At 50.8% G+C, this 18,917-nt stretch overlaps 2 protein-coding genes across 2 annotated transcripts; one reads left to right on the forward strand and one right to left on the reverse strand.

The window, feature by feature from the left end:
• Nucleotides 1-2,290: 2,290 nt before the first annotated feature.
• EGR2 (early growth response 2) lies at nt 2,291-4,330 on the forward strand (the record flags this gene model as incomplete). The annotated part of the gene is given in 4 exon segments (XM_080620910.1): nt 2,291-2,404; nt 2,406-2,564; nt 2,566-2,770; nt 3,108-4,330. Coding segments are annotated over 4 exon segments (1,701 nt in total).
• Nucleotides 4,331-6,812: 2,482 nt separating this feature from the next.
• Nucleotides 6,813-9,927, reverse strand: ADO (2-aminoethanethiol dioxygenase). Its single transcript, XM_080621931.1, has one exon. It carries the CDS (start codon nt 9,817-9,819, stop codon nt 9,076-9,078), a length of 744 nt encoding a protein of 247 aa, XP_080478057.1. The 5' UTR covers nt 9,820-9,927; the 3' UTR covers nt 6,813-9,075.
• Between the last annotated feature and the right edge of the window lie 8,990 nt (nt 9,928-18,917).

Below are 18,917 nucleotides of genomic sequence, written 5' to 3' on the forward strand. Positions count from 1 at the left end.
AAGTCAGCCAGTAGTAGAATTCCCTAGGTGAAGTAGCCAGGAGGAATGTTACCATTTTATTCATACCCATCTTTCATTTAATCCTCCTCTGTAGCAGAAGAACATTAAATTTACCATGTTAGTTCAAAGGTGGGATTGAGATGCGGGGAGGTTAAGATGGGATGTGAAACCTTGGTTCTTCTTTCTCCTGTGTGGCATCAGCGGGCACATGGTATTTTCAAATAACACAGGAAGATGTTGTAGGGTATCCCTAAAAACTGTATCTGCGACGTTTTGCAAGAAGGAGAATACTGTACTCAGAATTACCTGTTTCTCAAATTCATGTAAAGTAACTCACCCTAGCACACAACAGATTCCAATATTTTGTTCTTTCATAGTAGCGATTAGCCCAATTATAGCTTGGCTGTAATAGAAAGGTACAATACAATCGCTCCTACTTCTCAGCCAAATTTCCCAGAACCTGTCTCTCTCTCTCTCTGTCACAATTTTACTTTTAAATTGAGATGGGTTTTTTAAACGAAAATATCTAGAATCCTCCTGATATGGAACACGAGCTTCCTTTCAACTGAATCTCATATGCCAAACTGTACTGGCTGTACATTAAGTGCTAGAAGGGACTGGTAACAAAATCTACATTAAAAACCAACAAGTACTATATGTTTACTAATTACTGGGCACACTTCCCCAATCACCTATCAAGGAAAATATGTAGGTTTATGTCCACTATTCCCTAACAATTGTGACAACTGCCCCCAAAACCTTTACTTTTTCAGGTATGCTCCTGTCTAGCCTGGGCTTCAGGGTGACCAGAGGAGTAGTAAACCTGGAGCCTCACTAATGGCAGTGAAAGATAAGGGAGAACTGAAAAAGCCTTTCTCAGCTCTGGTGTGAGGTGTTGCATGGATAGGGAGAGATCTGGGGGACAGGCACCTGGGGACAGAATTTGGGACCTAAGGCGGGGGGTAAGTGCATGAGTCACAAGGACACCCGAGCAAGCTGCACGTATGTGGCACACGCTGTAATGTGCTAACCCCTGTAAATAGTGGTATCTGCAGTTAAAAATTAAAGCGAAGGGTGTTTAGCCTTCCCATGTATCCTCTGGCTTGCTGCTTTGGAGCAGGAGTGTGCTTTTGTAGCATCGCTCATATGTTGCCATGTCTTTCTGCTGCCTGGGTCATCAAGTGGGGTATTTTTACTTTTGCAGACCACTGAAAAGGGACCTTGCACGCTACAAACCATATGTGAGAGCTGCTTTCCAAAAGGCGGGAATAAACAGCCACGAGATGAAATATTCCTAAGTAACGAGATTAGTGACATGAGCATAGCATGGGATACAGCTCTCAGAAATCATTACATCTGACACCCTCATCAGCAAGAAGATGTAGGGGCTGCAAGCTCTGAGCTTGGGAACAGCGTATGAAAGATTGGCTTCTCCTGGGAAGGGAGGCACAAGGGAGATTATTTTTAGTACTTGGGGAGGGGGAAAAAGAAGATAAAGCTAGAATTTATGCACTCTTAAGTTGGATACCCTCGTCGTGGAGGACAGCATAGGGAAAGGAAAGCAAAAGGGAGTGGAAATGGCACCGGTCCCAGCAAAGGGGAGCGGCGGGGACGGGACGAGGCGGTTTGGGGAGGGGCGGCGGGACCGCCGCCCCCCCCCCCCCCCGCCCTCCGCTTCGTCCCGTCCCCGCCGCTCCCGCCGGCAACAATAACAACCCACCGACGGCGGAGCAGGCGGGGCCGTTTTCGCGGGGGTATATATAGATCTGACACTTTCCACAAAAAGCACGACGCGCTCGCTGCGCTCAGCGGCTCTTTCCACCCGTAATTCACAAAAATAATATCTTTGTTGTTGTTGTTAAAAAAGGAGCAGCCGGGTTCCGTGCATGCGGCTGTTTTCTGCCTCGCCGCCGCTCTGCGGTTAAGGGCTGCTTGAGAAAGTGAGCGGGGTCCGGCGGGGCGGCCCCGGGACCTCCTCTGCTTTTCCGAGCTTTTTAACATTTTCCGGAACGAGCCCTAAAAAGGGCAGGCGGGGCGGGGCCGGATCCGAGCCTTTTTAGGACAAGGGCCCCGCCACCGGAATACCCCCCTAGGCGGCGCGGCGGGCGGCGGCGGGGCGCTGCCGGCGCGGCGGGGGCCGAACGCGGCCGGGGCGGGTCGGGGCCGCCCCCGCGGGGCGCGCAGCGCTGAGAGTAGGGGGGAAAAGGGGGGGAGTCGGGGCGGGAGCGGGGCGGTGGGTCCCGCATGCGGGCGCCCACGTGACTGCCGGGCCCCGTTCCTCAGTCCTTATATGGGCAGTGACGTCCCGGGCATTCAGGGGGCCCCCATAAATACTTACCGCCAGACTTGTCCTCCAGCGCGAGCTGCGGCGGGAGCGCGGCTCTCCCGGGGCACCGCGGGCACTGGCACCGCCGCGACGGGGCGGCCGCCCGCCCTCACATGCCCCCCTGCGCGCCGCGCCGCCTGCCCGCCGTCCCCCCGCGCCGGTAGTGAGAGGCAGGGGGAAGCGCCCCCTCTTATCTCTCCCCTCCCCGCCCCGAGCGCGCACCGCCGGCCGGGAGCAGCCGCTCCCCCGGCCGCCCCGCCGCCCCCATGATGACCGCCAAGGCGGTGGACAAGATCCCGGTGACCCTCGGCGGGTTTGTTCACCAGCTCCCCGAGGGCATTTACCCCGCGGATGACATCTCCGCCGCGCTGCCAACTTCGGTCGCGATCTTCCCCAATGCCGACCTGGCAGGGACGTTTGATCAGATGAGCGGTGTGGCAGGAGGTAAGCGCTGCCCGCACAGGTGCGGGCCGGACCTCGGAGGGCGGCGGAGTCCCGGGGCTGCAGGCGGGCGGGAGGGCAGGGGGCGGACTGGAACGGGGATCGCGGCCTCTAGGGCTCGCCCGGCGCCCTGCCGGGGGGTTCCCGCCGCCCCTCGCGGCAGCCGTGCCTCCGCGCCCGTTTCGGGGGGAAAAGTTGAGACCGGCGCGGAACCCCCGCAGCCGGAGCGCAACATGTGCGCGCCGCAACCCCGCGCCGGGCCGGGTGGCGGTAGGGACCGGGGCCGGGCCGCTGGGCGGGTGGCGGCGCGGAGGGCTGACCGGCTCCTTGCACCCCCCAGACGGCATGATCAACGTGGATATGGGCGAAAAGCGGACCCTGGACCTGCCCTACGGCGGCGGCTTCGCGCCCAACACCCCGGCCTCCCGCAACCAGACCTTCACCTACATGGGCAAATTCTCCATTGACCCGCAGTACCCCGGCGCCGGCTGCTACCCCGAGGGCATCATCAACATCGTGAGCGCGGGGATCCTGCAGGGGGTCAGCACGCCCTCCTCCTCCTCCACCGCCTCCTCCGCCGCCGCCTCCTCCGCCGCCTCCTCGGCCACCGCTGCCTCCGCCGCCTCCGCCGCCTCCGCTGCCTCCCCCAACCCGCTGGCCGGGGCCCTCGGCTGCACCATGGCGCAGGGCCAGCCGCCCGACCTGGAGCACCTCTACTCGCCGCCGCCGCCGCCCTACTCGGGCTGCGGCGACCTGTACCCGCAAGACCCCTCCTCAGCCTTCCTGCCCGCCGCCGGTGGCGGGGCGCTGCCTTTCCCCCCGCCGCCCTCCTACCCCTCCCCGAAGGCGGCGGCGGCCGACGGCGGGCTCTTCACCATGATCCCCGAGTACGGCGGCTTCTTTCCGCCGCCCCAGTGCCAACGGGAGCTGCACGCCGGCCCCGACCGCAAGCCCTTCCCCTGCCCCCTCGACTCGCTCCGCGTCCCGCCGCCGCTCACGCCGCTCTCCACCATCCGCAACTTCACGATGGGGGCGCCCCCGGCGGGCGCCGCCCCCGGCAGTGCTCCCGGCAGCGGCGGGGGCGAGGGCGCGGGCGCCCGGCTGCCCGCCGGCGCCTACAGCCCGCACCACCTGCCGCTGCGGCCCATCCTGCGGCCCCGCAAGTACCCCAACCGGCCCAGCAAGACGCCGGTCCACGAGCGGCCCTACCCCTGCCCCGCCGAGGGCTGCGACCGCCGCTTCTCCCGCTCCGACGAGCTCACTCGGCACATCCGCATCCACACGGGCCACAAGCCCTTCCAGTGCCGCATATGCATGCGGAACTTCAGCCGCAGCGACCACCTCACCACCCACATCCGCACGCACACGGGCGAGAAGCCCTTCGCCTGCGACTTCTGCGGCAGGAAGTTCGCCCGCTCCGACGAGAGGAAGCGGCACACCAAGATCCACCTGCGCCAGAAGGAGCGGAAAGGAGCCGCCGCCGGCGGCGGGTGCCCGCAGCCCGGCGGCGGGAGCGGCGCTGCTACCCTGGCCCCCTGCTCGGCGCGGACGCGGACGCCCTGAGGGAGCGGGGTGCGCAGAGCCCAGCGCTGAGCCGCGGAGCCGGGGAGCCACAGCCGGGCGCGGCGGGGCGCGGAGCGGAGCTCTGCGGGGCGCGACCAGCACCCGGCGGCGCCGCGGGCTCCCCCGGACCGGGTCGGGCCGGACCGGACCGGGCGGGGCGGCCGGCCGGCGGGTGTACATAGGGGCTGCGGCGGGAGGATGAATGGATGCATGCAGTGCCGTCGTGGTGAGGTGTCCTTGGTGCCTTGTGTGGTGTAGAGCCCGGTTCCCTGTCTGCATGTGGGGGGTGCCTTACCGATCCGCTCCGACGACAGCGGCGACACCGAGACCGGAAAGTTTGTCCTCCCTGGTTTTAGTATGGCTGTACATTTCTGCCTATTAATATTGGGATTCTTTTTTTTTTTTTTTTTTTTTTTTTTAGAGGCTATATTTTTGTACGCACTGGTTTAGGGTTTTGGTTTTGGTGACTTAAAAGTGTTACGTTTGTAGTAGGACTTGGGACGGGATGTAAATACTCTGGCTGGAACCGACACCCGTTGTTCGCCGGGGCCCGGCGCGCAGCAGGTAACAAGGATAATGCACAACCACTAACGGAGGCTGGAAGGAGAGAGGATTTCTTTCCGGCCGCTCTGTAAATAAACTTTTCGACAATAGGGTAGGTGCTTACAACGTTTATAAAAGACGACAAATAAATCTCTTAATTATGCTAAACTGACACATTTATTTCCGTAGGTCCCCTGACCGCCCCGGAGGGGGGGTGGTTACCCCCCTCCCGGCCGCGGGTGCCTCTGGGCGAACCGCACCGCCCCGGCGCGGAAGACCAGCGGCCGCGGCCCCGGTGTACTGACACCCGCGACTGGGGCGCGGGGATTTCCCTTGGAGACAAGACGGGATGATATTAACCGGGGAGCGGGGTGGGTTTTTTTGACTCACTTTCTTTTGTGTTCCGTGGTTACGATCTGCCCCGGGCAACCTCCCCTAGCGGGCTCCGGAGCACCGAGTGCTGCCGCCCCGACGGCCTCCCCGTGGGGAAAGTGGCTCCCGGCGGCGCCGCCCGCGCCCACCCTCGGGGCTCCAAGGGTCCCGAGCGGTGGCGCCCACCCTGCAGGACAGCCGGGCTTTTCTGCTGCACCCATCTGCCGCAACACCGCGCGGCTTTACTTTTTTTAACCTATTTTGATTACAGTTTTTTAAGATGCCATCCTGGCCGTTCCCTACCAGGGCCCACTCTCGGGCCCTGCTGTTGGTGCATGGCTGTAGGGGCCCCGCGGGCCAGCCCCGCTGCCGCAGAGATCCCTGGTATGGCCCACACCACACAGGTGAGCCATGTGGGATGGACCTTGCCACTAACGCCACAGCCCAACACTGAAGGGAAAGGGGACAAGGACCTTGCCCAGTGGCTCCCAGCCTCTGCTTGCCCTGGTGCTGGTTACCACTGCACAAAGCCCCAGTGGCACCAGGCTTTTCTGTCTGAAACACCCTGCTCACGGTCTACTGGAATTGGCACTGGCTTTTGCTTGGTAAAGGTGGTCAGTAGTAGCTGAAACACTGTCTGGTTTTGAAGCAGACAGAAAGCAGGCTTCCAAAGTGATTTTGATTCTCCAAATCAAAAGCCAGGCACGGACCAGTCTGTGTGGGATGAAGAAGCCACAGAATGATACCAGCTCCAAAGCCTCTGTGCTTACCACCCTGCCATCCACCTCAGCAGAGCAAGTAAGCCTTCACCTCTCCTGCTGCATCTCTTAGCGGGTTGCAGCTTTGCCACCTGATCCATGTGCTCCTGGCCCCACAAAAGAGATCACAGTATGCTGCCGGAGGGATGTTACACAAGAGCACAACCCCACAGGTTGATTGGCACCAGTGGGCTGCGCTAAGGGGAAGTGGACAGGGATTCACTGCTCTCAACCTGCTGGGCTCCCAGAGGTACTGCCACAGCCACGGATAACCACAGCTTGGCCACAGCCAGGGATAACCACAGCTTGGCCACAGCCAGACCGTCGTGAGCAGAACTGGGATCTCAGCTACCCGGGCGCACAGTCCAAGGCTCTGCTCACACTCTTTGAACTCCTGCCTTCAGCCACACTCCCAGATTAAAACCCCAGTCAAAAGCAAAGCAAGACAAACAGCACAGAAATTGAAAATCAGATGAATTGAAGAAACTGCGGTGACTAGCGTGCAGCTACAAGAGAACCTTATATTATGCAGTAGTATCGGTGACCTTACACCCGTGCCTTTGCCTTGCAGTAACAGCCAGCTTCAAAAGCACGTGCCTGGGTTTGTCTGCAAAGTGCCAGTGGAAGACTCGTGCTGAGAAGCCAGTGTCAAGCATCGCCTCTCTGAAAAAGGCCAGTCACACCATTTGGACCGTTTGGCGTGCACTCTATACCATGCTTGGTTCAAGACTGCTGCACTTGTGAAGGAAAGCAAAGACGGTCAGTGTTGAGATATCCTGTATTTATTCTAAAATTCAGCAATAACAGTAATTTTGCTGTTGTGAAAACACAATAATCGGACTGCAGAGACGGAACAACATTATAGACTTAAACCTTCCGCTTACAGATATCCAGAAAATATGAAGTAAGTTTCAATTACTGAGTAAGCAAGAAGTTACACAAAGAGGCTTTTCTTTAATGCATTTCAGGTTTTGTCATTTTCCTCAGCTTTAATACTTTGATGCTAACACCTTCACTAAAAAAGAAAGTTTTTGCCACAGTTGTTAACGGCACTCAACAGCTTCGGGTACCATGCTGTCCTCTATGGGAAGATGCGTTAAAGTCCTGTGCCATTGAACATCTCAACCAGGTTTTATACGCAGAGAGAAAAATTAAAAACCAGGCAGAAAGACCTAATGGGAAGACAGAGCAGAGAAGAAATGCTCCTTTTGCAGTCTGTTTTTCCAGTACAGCTGTTTGTATGAACCACACTATCTTCGTGAACTTCTGAAAAAGGATGATGGTTTTCATTAGCACCGGCAAGGGTTAGACCCAGGCTGTAACACAGGGAGGCACTGCCTTATAGTTAAGGACTACATTCGATGGAGAATTGTTAAATATTAACTAACGCTAAACTGCAGGGGAATTCCAGGAAAAACAGGTAAGCCAGCTGCAGAAATATCAGACACCTTAAAGTGCTGTGAGAATAAATGGAAATCACCCAAAATAATTTCCACCAATTTTTCCTTGCAAAAGAATTAATCTGTGCATGCATAATGCTGACAGTGTTTTACATTCGTTTACAGGCCAAAAAAAAAAACCCAGAAAACAAAGGCAATGCTGTATCAGAATAATTTAAAAATTCACACATACAAGTCACTGTACAGGAAAAACAAGTCTGTTTTATAAATACACAAAAGAAAATTAAAGCCAGTTGTGGAATGATTTCTGGAGCAGGTTGGTATATCACTTAAGAGATTGGCAAGTCGCTGTCTCATTCAAATTCCCACATCATGGCTAAGAGGGCCAAGGCTCCCCCAGCATGTGTTTATGGTGCAAAGTGTGTGTTAGGCTGATGGCAGGAGACCAGTCCATGCAGTACAGAGTACTTCACCTGCAGAAAAAGGTTCTCCCTTGTTAGAAAGACTGCATCCCTTGCCCTGGGCAAACTGCATCTCCGGACTGGTTCCATCATAGCAAGGCAAAATTCATGGTGTCTCTTCTATGCTATGTTTATTTAAAAGCCTTATGAAAAAGTAGTCTTTATAAATAGTATAAAGAGGGAAACCGCAAGGCTTCAAAAGCCCAAAGCCTTCACTTGTCCATATGAAAACACAGGCCATGATTTAAAAATAAGACAGCAGGTCAAACCTTATCTGCGCGTACCTAGTATATGCGCGCCGCTGTATATACAGCGTTCACAAATACGTCGTGTTTCTAGAACAGCTTTCTTGACACAACAGTGGAGAATTGTTTTTTCACTCAAGATGCCCAGTTTCCGCTACCCTCCGCCACTGCTGCGTGAGAAGTTCTGAGTGAGGGTAGTTAGCAGCTGGCTAGTCTCCTCCTAGCTGAAGGAAATATGCATAGACGTACTCTGTAGTTCTCAGTTGCAATAGCGAGCTCTTGTATGCAACGCTTGAAAGAACTGTTAGAAAGTAACTCTGGACCTGACAGTGTCCCTTCTGAGCGGGAATTCCCCTAGCTCCAGCCGTGGGGATTATGGGTGGAGCACGTCCTGGCTCGGGAGTCGTTCGGGGTTTGTTTTCTGCTGGCAGGTACAGCTCTTGTTGAGAACTGCTCTGGTGACGGTGTCCCCAAAGGCTGCAGCCCGGCCAGCCCCTACCCAGGCTGGGTCGGTGCATTTCGCAGGCTGGTTGCCCCACACCGGTGCTAGGTTGCTGTGGCAGCGGTGACGCCTCCTGGGAAGTCAGGGCGCCCCGCCACAATGCTTACTGCATTTACTTTACCTGCCAGCGCCCGAACCCCCCTCACTGATGCGCAACCCCAACTATGTACACGGCATGCTGGATTATGTTTCCCCAGCCATGCAGCTGAGCACAAGTTTAACAGTGCCGCTACTTCTCCGCACGAGCCCCAAGGACATAAACACGCGCTTTATTTCCCCGACTCGCCAGGCCCGTGGAAAGAATTCTTTGCCTCGTAGCGCTCTCGAGAAGCCTCAGCGCGGTCCCGCGACACACGGCGAAGCGCGACCGCGGCTCCGGGACACTCCGGCAGGCCGGTCCTTGAGATGGGCGCGGGGCGAGCGCCAAAGGTCCCAGCGGCCGCCGCCGGGACCAGGCCGCCGCCTCAGAGGCAGACGCGGGGCCCAGGGTAGGGCTCTCCCCCGCACCAGAAGTCAGCGGCCTGCGGGGTCTCCATCAGCCACACCTCCCGCGGCAGCCCAGGCGGCTCGGCGCTCGCCTGCGGCAACGGCCCTTCCAGCAAGCGGTAGTAGTGGCAGTCCCGGCCGTGCTGGGGGTCGTAGGGCGGCGCCAGGATGTCAAGGAAGGCGGCGGGCCCGTCGACGGCGTCGATCTGGTGGAGGTTGTCGGTGTGCGGCGAGAGCAGGCAGGGCGGGGAGGCCGGCGTGTAGTGCTGGCGGGAGCGGTACAGGGCTCGGTGGCAGGGCCCCGCGGCGGCTGCGGGGGGCGGCGGGACGGCGGCGGCGGGGGGCAGCGTGTCCAAGCAGGCGATGCGCAGCGTGCCGTAGAGCACCTTTAGCATGCCGTTCATGCCCGGGTGGTCGTGCAGCGGGATGCAGGCGCCGCTCCGCAGCAGGAACACGCCCATGCTGAAGCTCTCCGTCTCGCAGATGTGCATGTAGCTAACGGGCGGCACCACGCCGGACCACGGCAGCCCCCCACCCGGTGCCGCCGCTGCTGCCGAAGGCCCCCGCGGCGCCAAGTGCAAGTCCTCGGCGCGCACCTCATCCAGCAGCTGCTGCAACCGATGCAGGTTCTCCCCGAAGGTCGGCCCCGCCGGGCTGCGGAAGGTAATCCGCGCCTGCCGCGCCACCCGCTGGATCAGGGAGGCCATGTTGTCCCGGGGCATGGCTGCGCACGACCCGGCCCGGCCCCGCCGCGCCCGGCAGCCGCAGGCGGTCCCCTTGCAGCTTCCGACTCCTCCCCTGTCACCGCCGCGCAGGCGCACCAGCGCCGCCGTGCACCTCGGGGCTCGTAGTCTTGCCTGTGGCCGCGGCCCCGCAGCCCTGGCTGCTCCCCAGGGTCTTGCAGAACCGGGAGCAGTGGAGGGCCGAGAACTATGGCTCCCAGCGGAGTCGGCGGAGGTGAGTGGCTGATGAGGGCCGTGCCCCGCGAGGTGGTGTGCGGGGCATGGTAGGGCCAGCTGGCTCCCAGCGGGATGCGGCGGCGCTGCCTGCGGCCGCCATCTTAATGCCGCGGGGAGCGAGCTCGGGCGAGAAGTGCCGGAAGTGCCCTCGGCAGCCCTGCTCCGTGGTGGTGCCGGGGAGAACGGCGGCGGCCGCTGGTTGTGGGGTCACGGGCACAAGGCATAGCGCGGCGCCGCTCCGCTCCTGGCAGCCAGAGTGTCTGCGCGGAGCCCTGCCTGCCGGGACCGGGAAGCCACAGTAATGAACAAGTTCTCGTGCTGCATGTTTTGTCATGTTTAGTTCTGGGGTTGTGAGAAGGAGTACAAGGTGCTTTTTACTTGGCTTGTAGTTCAGCCACGTAAAACTGAGCACAGTAGCGCCAAGTACGGTGTCATGGACATAGAATGAACTATGTAACCAGTTTGTTTGTTGTCATTAATTGCTTGCTACAGCTAAGACATTTTTGCAAATTGATCAGATTTCAACTTAGTTTGTGACATCGCCTTTGCCACTGGAGTGTTACACTGAGGTCTTTTTGTACGGCATGCACTGTCCTTGGTATGTCTCCTTATCATCGCTTTTGAGTGTGATTGCATCTGAATTTATTTTAACCACAGATGAACAGAACAAGCACATGGAGTTCCAGATGTTGACCCTCGGAGAATCCACGTGTGACAGAAAGGATGGATAATCTTGGCTCAGTTCCAACCTGGTGGAGCCAGCATGTGGTTGTTTCAGGCTGATGTACAAAAAGGGTACAGCGTTTATTCTGCAGGGCATTACATGCAATGTTTTATTCCACTTTTATCTGTGGCAATGATCTTATTACCTTATTTCTTACACACATGACTGTGCAAGTGGATCATGCCTATAAAATACTTGTGTTTGATGTCAGAAATTAACTTGTTAGTGCTGGGATTTGTTAAAGAATATTAGGCTGTGATCACAAAAAAAGCATCTGGAGTTCTATTAATTTAAGCAGATGTTGAGCACCTGAGTACCCTGGTAGGCCCAGCTGGTTAGGATTCTGAAAAACAGCTGAATTATAATAATCAAATAGGACTCCTGTGGCTGCAGCCTACCAAGTTTAAAAAATTAAATTTAAAACCAAGGTAAACCAATGTATTTTCTTGATTAAAGGGAAACTCCAGTCTTAAATTATGCATTAAACTTAAATAAGAGATATATGGCCTTCTGTGATATTATCATAGAACCATTACAGAATCATAGAATGGTTTGGGTTGGAACCCAACCTGCCTGCCATGGGCAGGGACACATTGTGCTTGACCAGGTTTCTCAAACTCCCGTCCAACCTAGCCTTGAACACTGCCAGGAATGGAGCATCCACAACTTCCCTGGGCAACCTGTGCCAGCGCCTCACCACCCTCACATGAATCAGAAATTGTGTACAGCAGTCAGAAATATAGATGTTGTGGGCATGTGATGGCCCAGTAGAGGATTAAATATTGATATTGTAAACAAAGATTGGTGACTTGAATCTCTCTTCCTAAACCTGTTTCTCTCCCCATATAAATAAGTGGTGCACAGAATGCAAATCTAGGTCATGGTGTTACTGCTTCCTCTTCATGGAGAAGGTTGTTCATTTGAGTTCTGCTTTTGAGTTCCACCTGAAGCTACAAGGCATTGCAGTCTTCAGCTCTTTCACATTCACACTCCAGTGTTTTAAGTAATTTCTCTCTCCAGTGCCTGTGTTGGGAGCACAGGGTGAAGATCAGGTGAGTGCTTCTATACCTTGCAGGAAGAGGTCTGCCTGGCAGGATGCTTAGGATGAGGGGGCAGACATCTTGAGGTCATAGGTACAGTCTTTAGTGGCCTGCGAGCCTTTTTGTTCTGGATTGAACTCCTGAGGACACCGACAGCCTCACTGTGGCTGCATTGATTGGCAGGTGGCATTTTGTCAGAAGCCAAGGGCTTTGGAATGCTCCATTTTCAGTGTGTTCTTCTATTCAAGCTGCTTCTACACGGACAGTCAGTTTAATTGTGGAGGTATGGACTGGAAATTTTGGCAGTTTCCACTCATAATGGTAAATTATCTCTTGATTGGCTCAAGCTCTCCATTTGTGTCCTGGCTCAGCAGTGACGTTTTATGTGTGCAAGTGAATGCTAGAATTCTCACTTTGAACACAGTGGTTCTTTTTCTGTTCAGCACAAAAATAAGCCTTTTTGTGGAAACAGAGATGCTTGATATTGGTAGGACATTATGCGCCTGGAATAGCATGCAGTTGTAAGAAAGATCAGCATGGAAAACCAGGATCCTAGGTCTCATTTCAGCCTGATCCTGACTTTCTGAGTGATAATTAGGTGAGTTACTTGACCATTTAGTGCTTATCACCCTGTAAACCATGAATCATGCGTCCTTCGCACAAGGATGTTTATTAAGATTTTAAGAACATCTTTCCTGGTGATCAGTTTTATATTTAGCATAATTGATCACCTTATGATCCTTAGTGTTTTCAGCTACTGTATTGATTTCAGTTTCTGACAGATATAGACAAAAATATGTCTTAGGCACTTAATGTTCCAATTAAATGCCATATGACACCCACATTTTTCAGTGCAGTAATATTACCTCCCCTCCAAACAGCTAACATTAACAGAAAAACAAGCTGTCCAGCCAACTGACAATTAAATTGATGGGTTTTTTTATTTCTGAAAGGCCATACTCTTAGCTGGCCTCTATAACCTTGAGTTTATGTGAAGAAAAAAAGAACCCCTGGTGTAGTTGCTTGGCTGGGCTTTGAGACTGCTTTGTGTCACTGATGCAATGGCCAGGGTTCAGCCCAGTGGTTTTTTCCCCTCAACACAGAAAGAAAATGTGTTGAGAAGTGTTACAGCTATTTTCTCCTGCCCACCACCCTACACTTCAGGGCTTCTCTCCTTTCGACCTGAACTATGCTGTGAGTTGACAGTTTTTCAGCTTCTTATGTCTTTGTTGCTGTTATGTCTTTGTTGCCCCCAAGTTTATGAAATATCCCTTGCTCATTTTCATTTTCTTCTGGGAGTTGCTTCCCAGATTGGGTTGGTTTAAGAAGTCAGAATTACCTGTAAGCATAAAGTAAACAGCAGTCTTGAATGGACAGACATGAGAGGTGTCTGCTTAGAGGGTCATTTGTTAGCTATAATTAAAAGTTGTGTTAGAATGCTAGAATATTTTACAGGATCTAGAACTTGGACAGGGGGTACAGAAACCATTCTCTGTTATAATGTTGCCAAAAACTGCAGATGTGTGTTTAGATAGAACAAAAACCAAGACACTCTGGCAAAGAACATCTCTTGCACTGTTCCTGCCACTGATTCTGCAAGGGTGTGTATATCTATATATTTATAGCGACCACCAGTCAAGGAGATAGATATGAATGCTAGCTAAACATGATTCAGATGAGAACAAGGCTAAAAAGAGAAGACAAATAACATGTCTATAATATTTGCTGTCTCTCCAGTAATGGTTTACGTAAAAGAAAGTTGGTTATCAGTTATTCATCAGAGAATTTATATATCAGTAGAAACAGAGGAGTGCTAGATCTAACTGTACTGAAATCAAAAGGGGAATTAGGTTCATATATATACCAAACTTCTAGCAGATCTATGTAACATTAAGACACCCACCCACCTTTACCACTTCTTTACTGACACACATCCTGTGTTCCATTAACAATGTAATTCACCCCTCGCTGCACTCTTCATTTGTTGTAGCCTCTCAGTTAAATGCACAATTTCTATATAAAGCACATCATTAATGAGTTTTATTGACAGTTTGCTTCTGAACAGCCTAGAGCAGGAGCTGGAGTGACTCAGAGTGGGAAAGGCTGTGCAGCATGCAATTCCCTCTGCATGAATTTGCAGAGATAATGAGCTTCATTCTGATCTTCTGAGTTTAGCTCCACTGATTTCATGTTTTCCCCTGGTGCAAATCATATCCATGCTGATGTCTGTGATGCCACCCAGGTTAGACTGTGGCAATGGGTGCTGTGAGTTCATCATAGCCTTACTCCTGAACTGTCTAGGACTGATCCTGGATGTGAGGAAGATGTTTTCCAGCATGGTTACAAACTGCCCTCCCTTCACACAATTCCTTCTCAGTATGTGGTTTGCAAGAAGGCATCTCTGGCCGGAACCACTTGTGTGGTATCTGTATTAGCTATTGCAGCTGTGGAGCTTCAAAACACTTTCACCAGTTACATGCAGTGGTGACAGAAGATAGAGAAGGAGAAATCCCCTAATGGTTGTGGAAAGAATTACTACTTGACTTCTAAGTTTATCATGTATTTTTTATGCTTTCTAAAGATAATATGAGTATATAATTTGGGAAAAATATGACATTTATGTCTAAAACTTAAAAATATATTCAGGGATATTGTGGAAGTGTCCACAGTCCTGAGTGCTCAGATACAGGCAGGAAGGTAAAAAAAAAAAAAAAAAAATTTGGTAATGATTGAGATGAAAGAAACCTACAGTTCAATTTACAGATGTAATTCTGAGCCCACAAAAAGCTGTATTACCACTCTGCCTTGGTACGGGCACAGTTTTCAAAATAAAGTATCAGCAGGAATGCATATGGATTCTTTGTTATGAAGAATGTAATTAGAAATGGAACCATTGATCCACTGATAAAAGGAAGTCTTACAGTGTATGGGACACTATAATTTGGACCATCCCTTTCAGTTTTTCAGCTGACAGCAGAAAAGACACAGTTAAAGGTGTGGTATGTTTACTTGTGATTTCTTCCCTGCATATCTTTCTCTGGTTTTATTAAAATAATTTGGTAATTGATATTCTATGTAAGTGCATTCAAAAGCAGCAAAACGCATAGAAGTCATCATGTTATTGATATACATTAACTTTAATTTTAATTTAAATGCTGACAGTACCTGTGAGGAAAGTTGAAATCTGTTTCCTGGGATAGTTGGTACAGAATTAAAGTTGTACTTGGCTGTAATCCCAATGCTTTATTAGCGTGAGGGGTTTGTCTCCTCCCTGGCAGGTCCTGGTTAGTGGTGAAGTGGAGCATCTGGAGCCTGTCCTGCTGTGGCTGCAGTCCTGGGTAGTAGTGCTGGGTCGCACCCCGATGTGGCTCCAGGCATGCTGGGGAGGAGATGCCTGCTGTGTGCTGCCACTGGCACCAGGCAGCATCCTGGAATCGAATCATGGCCCTCTCCATTGTTTTGAAACCACTTCCCTGTAGGTCCTTTGGGTTCTGTTACTGGCTGCCAGACACGTAAGGCCTCGCTGGCCTCTGTTACATCAGTGCCAAACTGCTCTTGTTTGGTTTTTTAATTTCTCTGTTACTTTTTCAGAGAATCCCGAGGGTCCCATTTGGTTGCTCAGTGAAAGAACAGAGGGTGGGAGAAAGCTTGCAAGGTCACCTCTTTTTGGAAGCAGCTCCCTTTTACTATTCAGCCTTCCTCTTAGCAGCTGGCTTTCAAATGGCAAGGGAAGGTTTTGTTGGTATGACGCAGGGGAAAGACCTGGCTAGTGTATGAAGACTCTACAGATTCCCCATTGGGCAGTGGTAAGGTCTGTGTGCTTCTGTTTGCCTGTTACTACTGACTTCAGTGCCATATTTACTTTCATCTGCTCTATGATAGGTGCAGTATACAAGTACTTTTGTACCGGGTAGTGTGCGTTTCTGCTCATTTGGACTCAGATTTGGAAGTAGATAGTTAACTAATTAATGGGGTCCCAGAGAACGTGAAGTGTGGGATCTACCACTGCTTGTGTCATGCTAAGTAGTGATCACACCCCAATTTTTAGGCAACCTTACGAGCGAGGCCTAAAGTAATTCTGTTTCTGTGGCTCAAAGAGTTACTACTGTGCAGCTGAGTCACTGTAACCTGCTTGGTGCTCACTCATAGCCTTCTCTCACTGCCAAAAATGCTTTAGCGCAGACTATCTTTAAGCTAAGCCTTTCTTTTTCACAGTCACGAGTGAGGACTGGGTATGGTAGTCATACAGGTGGTAAGCAGTAACGCATGAAGCTATAGTAACTTGATTGCCTTTGGTTATACATGTAACATTATTTTAGGAATCTCTGTTCAGCAAGAAAGAGAACTACTTCATGTTTAATGATTTGGGATCAAATTTGTCCCAGTGAGAATCTGTACAGAGTTGATCGATAGTGCTAAATTTAAGCAGGAAGGAATAGTCAAGGAACATTTTTCTATTTTAAATTAAGAATAGATACATTTTTTTCATGTGAAAGACTTGGCGTTCAGCAGAAAAAGATGAACAGTAAAATTTAGTGGGTAGGGTATTTAGTGGGACAGGAAAATGTCAGTGTGTTCGGGTGTCTGTCAGTTAATCAGTAAATCTAGTCAAATCCTTTGTCCCTTAGGTGGAGGGTCTGTATTAAACTCCAGACCTCCAGGAGAAGGAAGGAAGTTTTAGGCAAGTGTTTGAACAAGGGAGGTGGACTGGGAGAAGCAGAAGAGAAAGGCCAGGACCTGCAGAAGTGTTACAGCAACCCACACACAGCATTATTGATTTCTCTTTGATTTGCGGCTATCAACTGGGATTTGACTACTTTTGAGACAAACATACTAAAATACAAGTACATCAATTAGAAAATGTTGGCAATTAGTCAGTAGAGAAAAATGACGAGGTAAAAAAGGAAGGAAGAGATGCCAATATGGGTGAAATGTTGGTGAATGAGGTCATTCTGGGACGTTCCAGAGAAGCAGCACAGAGAGGTGAATTGGTGTTTGTGCAGGGAATGAAACAAGGAAGAACAGGGCAGCTTGATTCCACAACATACAGTTGTGGATGAACAACTGCTAAAGGAAACATATGAATGCATTTGGAAAATCAGTGCTATGTGTAAGCTGGGTTCTGAAGTGTGGATTGAAATGGTGATATAAAAATTTTTGCTTCTTTAAAAATTTTAATGGTGTGTTTGAAGGCAAAATGAAGTCACAAGTTTGGACATGGCAAATGCTTGCCAGAGCTATAAACATGACCTTCGCTGGTTGTGCTCTAGTACTCGCACTATTTACATGACCACATGCTCTTTTTCAGTCAATAATACAGTTGTCAGTAGCACTGCTTCTGCACTGTGCTAGTGTGCATAGGTGTATCCTCAGATGAGCGAGGAAAAACCCCCCAAATTACCAAGGTATAAAGGGTTATAGTTCATATTTTATGAATATTTATATATTTTATATAAAGGGTATAGTTCAGATATTTAGTATCTAGACTTCTGCATTTTGCAGCATGATGGCAAGTGTGACACAGATTTTTCTTGGAAAATTAGAATGTGTTCCAGCAGAAACTGATGCAGAGACTCAGCTTTTTCCTGAAAAAATAGCTTTCTTCCCTGTACCTAAGCATTTAGAGCTTGCAGGAGCAGGGCCTAACAAGCCACACATCTTTCTTACTGTTTCTTTTTGTTGCTTGGTTTTGGTTGTTTTGGGGTTTGTTTTTGGGTTTTTGTGGGGTTTTCTTGTTTGGTTTGGTTTTGGTGGTGGGTTTCTTTTGGTTTTGTTTTTTTTTTTTCCCCAGGAAAACAAAACTCTCCATGTTAAAATGATTGCAAATTGAATTTTAGGGGGATCTAGCATGTGATTACTTTTTTTAGACAGGATTTTCTTCATAGCTGAATTGGACTGAGTTTTTTTTTCTTTCCTTCCAAACCAGATGGTGAGTGATTCAGTACTTTTAGCAGTAGAAAAATGATTTGTTTTCTTTCCTCAGTAGTTGGTGTGAATGTACTTTTCTTTATCTATTTACATATTATGTAAACACACTCTACCAGCATATATGTACACAGTGTACAGTCCTAATCCTGCAGAGAGCCCTGTATAGGCAAGGCCTTGCACATAGAAGGAACTGACATTGCTTTCAGAGAGCTGTTCGCATGGAACTCCTGGCAGGATTGTAACTGTATTTGGGTTTTTATGTGTTCACTTAAATATATGACACTGTATGAGGATGCCAGCAGAACTGTAAGTCCACAAAACATTTGAGTAACCTTGCGCACTTTACTTTTTTCACCTAACAGAGTCTTTGGGGATGCCCTTGATCTCTTCTGTTGTCTTCCTGTGGTAAGCTGTCATCCTGGTGACTGTTGAATTAAAGGCAAAAGCTTAACCTTATTATGGAGTGTTGGGGCAAGTTCTTCCTGGTGTGCAGGAGGAGCGAGAGCCTCATTCATCTGGTCTTTTGGACTTGTACTGATGCTACTAGGGGGACTTTGGAAGGGATTCCTGTAATGGTGAGAAATGCTTGTGAGAGTATTAAAAAACCTCCTTTCATGTGTGTGCTTGATTTCTCAAAGCTATCTGCATCTGTGTTTGTATATATACAGTGTTAAAACTGAATGCTAAATGCAGTGCTGTTCCTTGTTTTGTGCTAAATAAAACATACATGTAAACCATATATATGCCGTGTCGGCATATGGGCATTTGAGGCAGAATGGAAGGATCTGAAGCTGACAGTAGACTGCATTATAGGGAAATAGTATGTTACAGTGTCCAGCCACTGATTTTTTATACAAGCACAGTTGCCCAGGCAGCCTTGGAGTTGTCCTTTCCCATCAGTTAAGAGCTATTTTTGTAAGTTTCATGTGCTTCTACCCTAGCTTTGTCTGAGAATTAAAACACTGAATGCATAGTCATACTGCTGCTTTACTGAGATGATGATGTTCCACTTCAAAAATAGTGACCAGTTTGTCTGTACACAGTTGGAATGGGATTATCCAGTTCTCTCCTTGGTTCTCACCTCATCTATGCACACTTCAGTTGAGTCACTGGGGGTTTGCACACAGAGAAGCTGGCCCCTTGCCTTGTTTTCCAGGTTTGCCAGAGAG

This window comes from Psittacula echo (genome assembly GCF_963264785.1).
Source record: "Psittacula echo genome assembly, chromosome: 6".
Taxonomy (NCBI): domain Eukaryota; kingdom Metazoa; phylum Chordata; class Aves; order Psittaciformes; family Psittacidae; genus Psittacula; species Psittacula echo.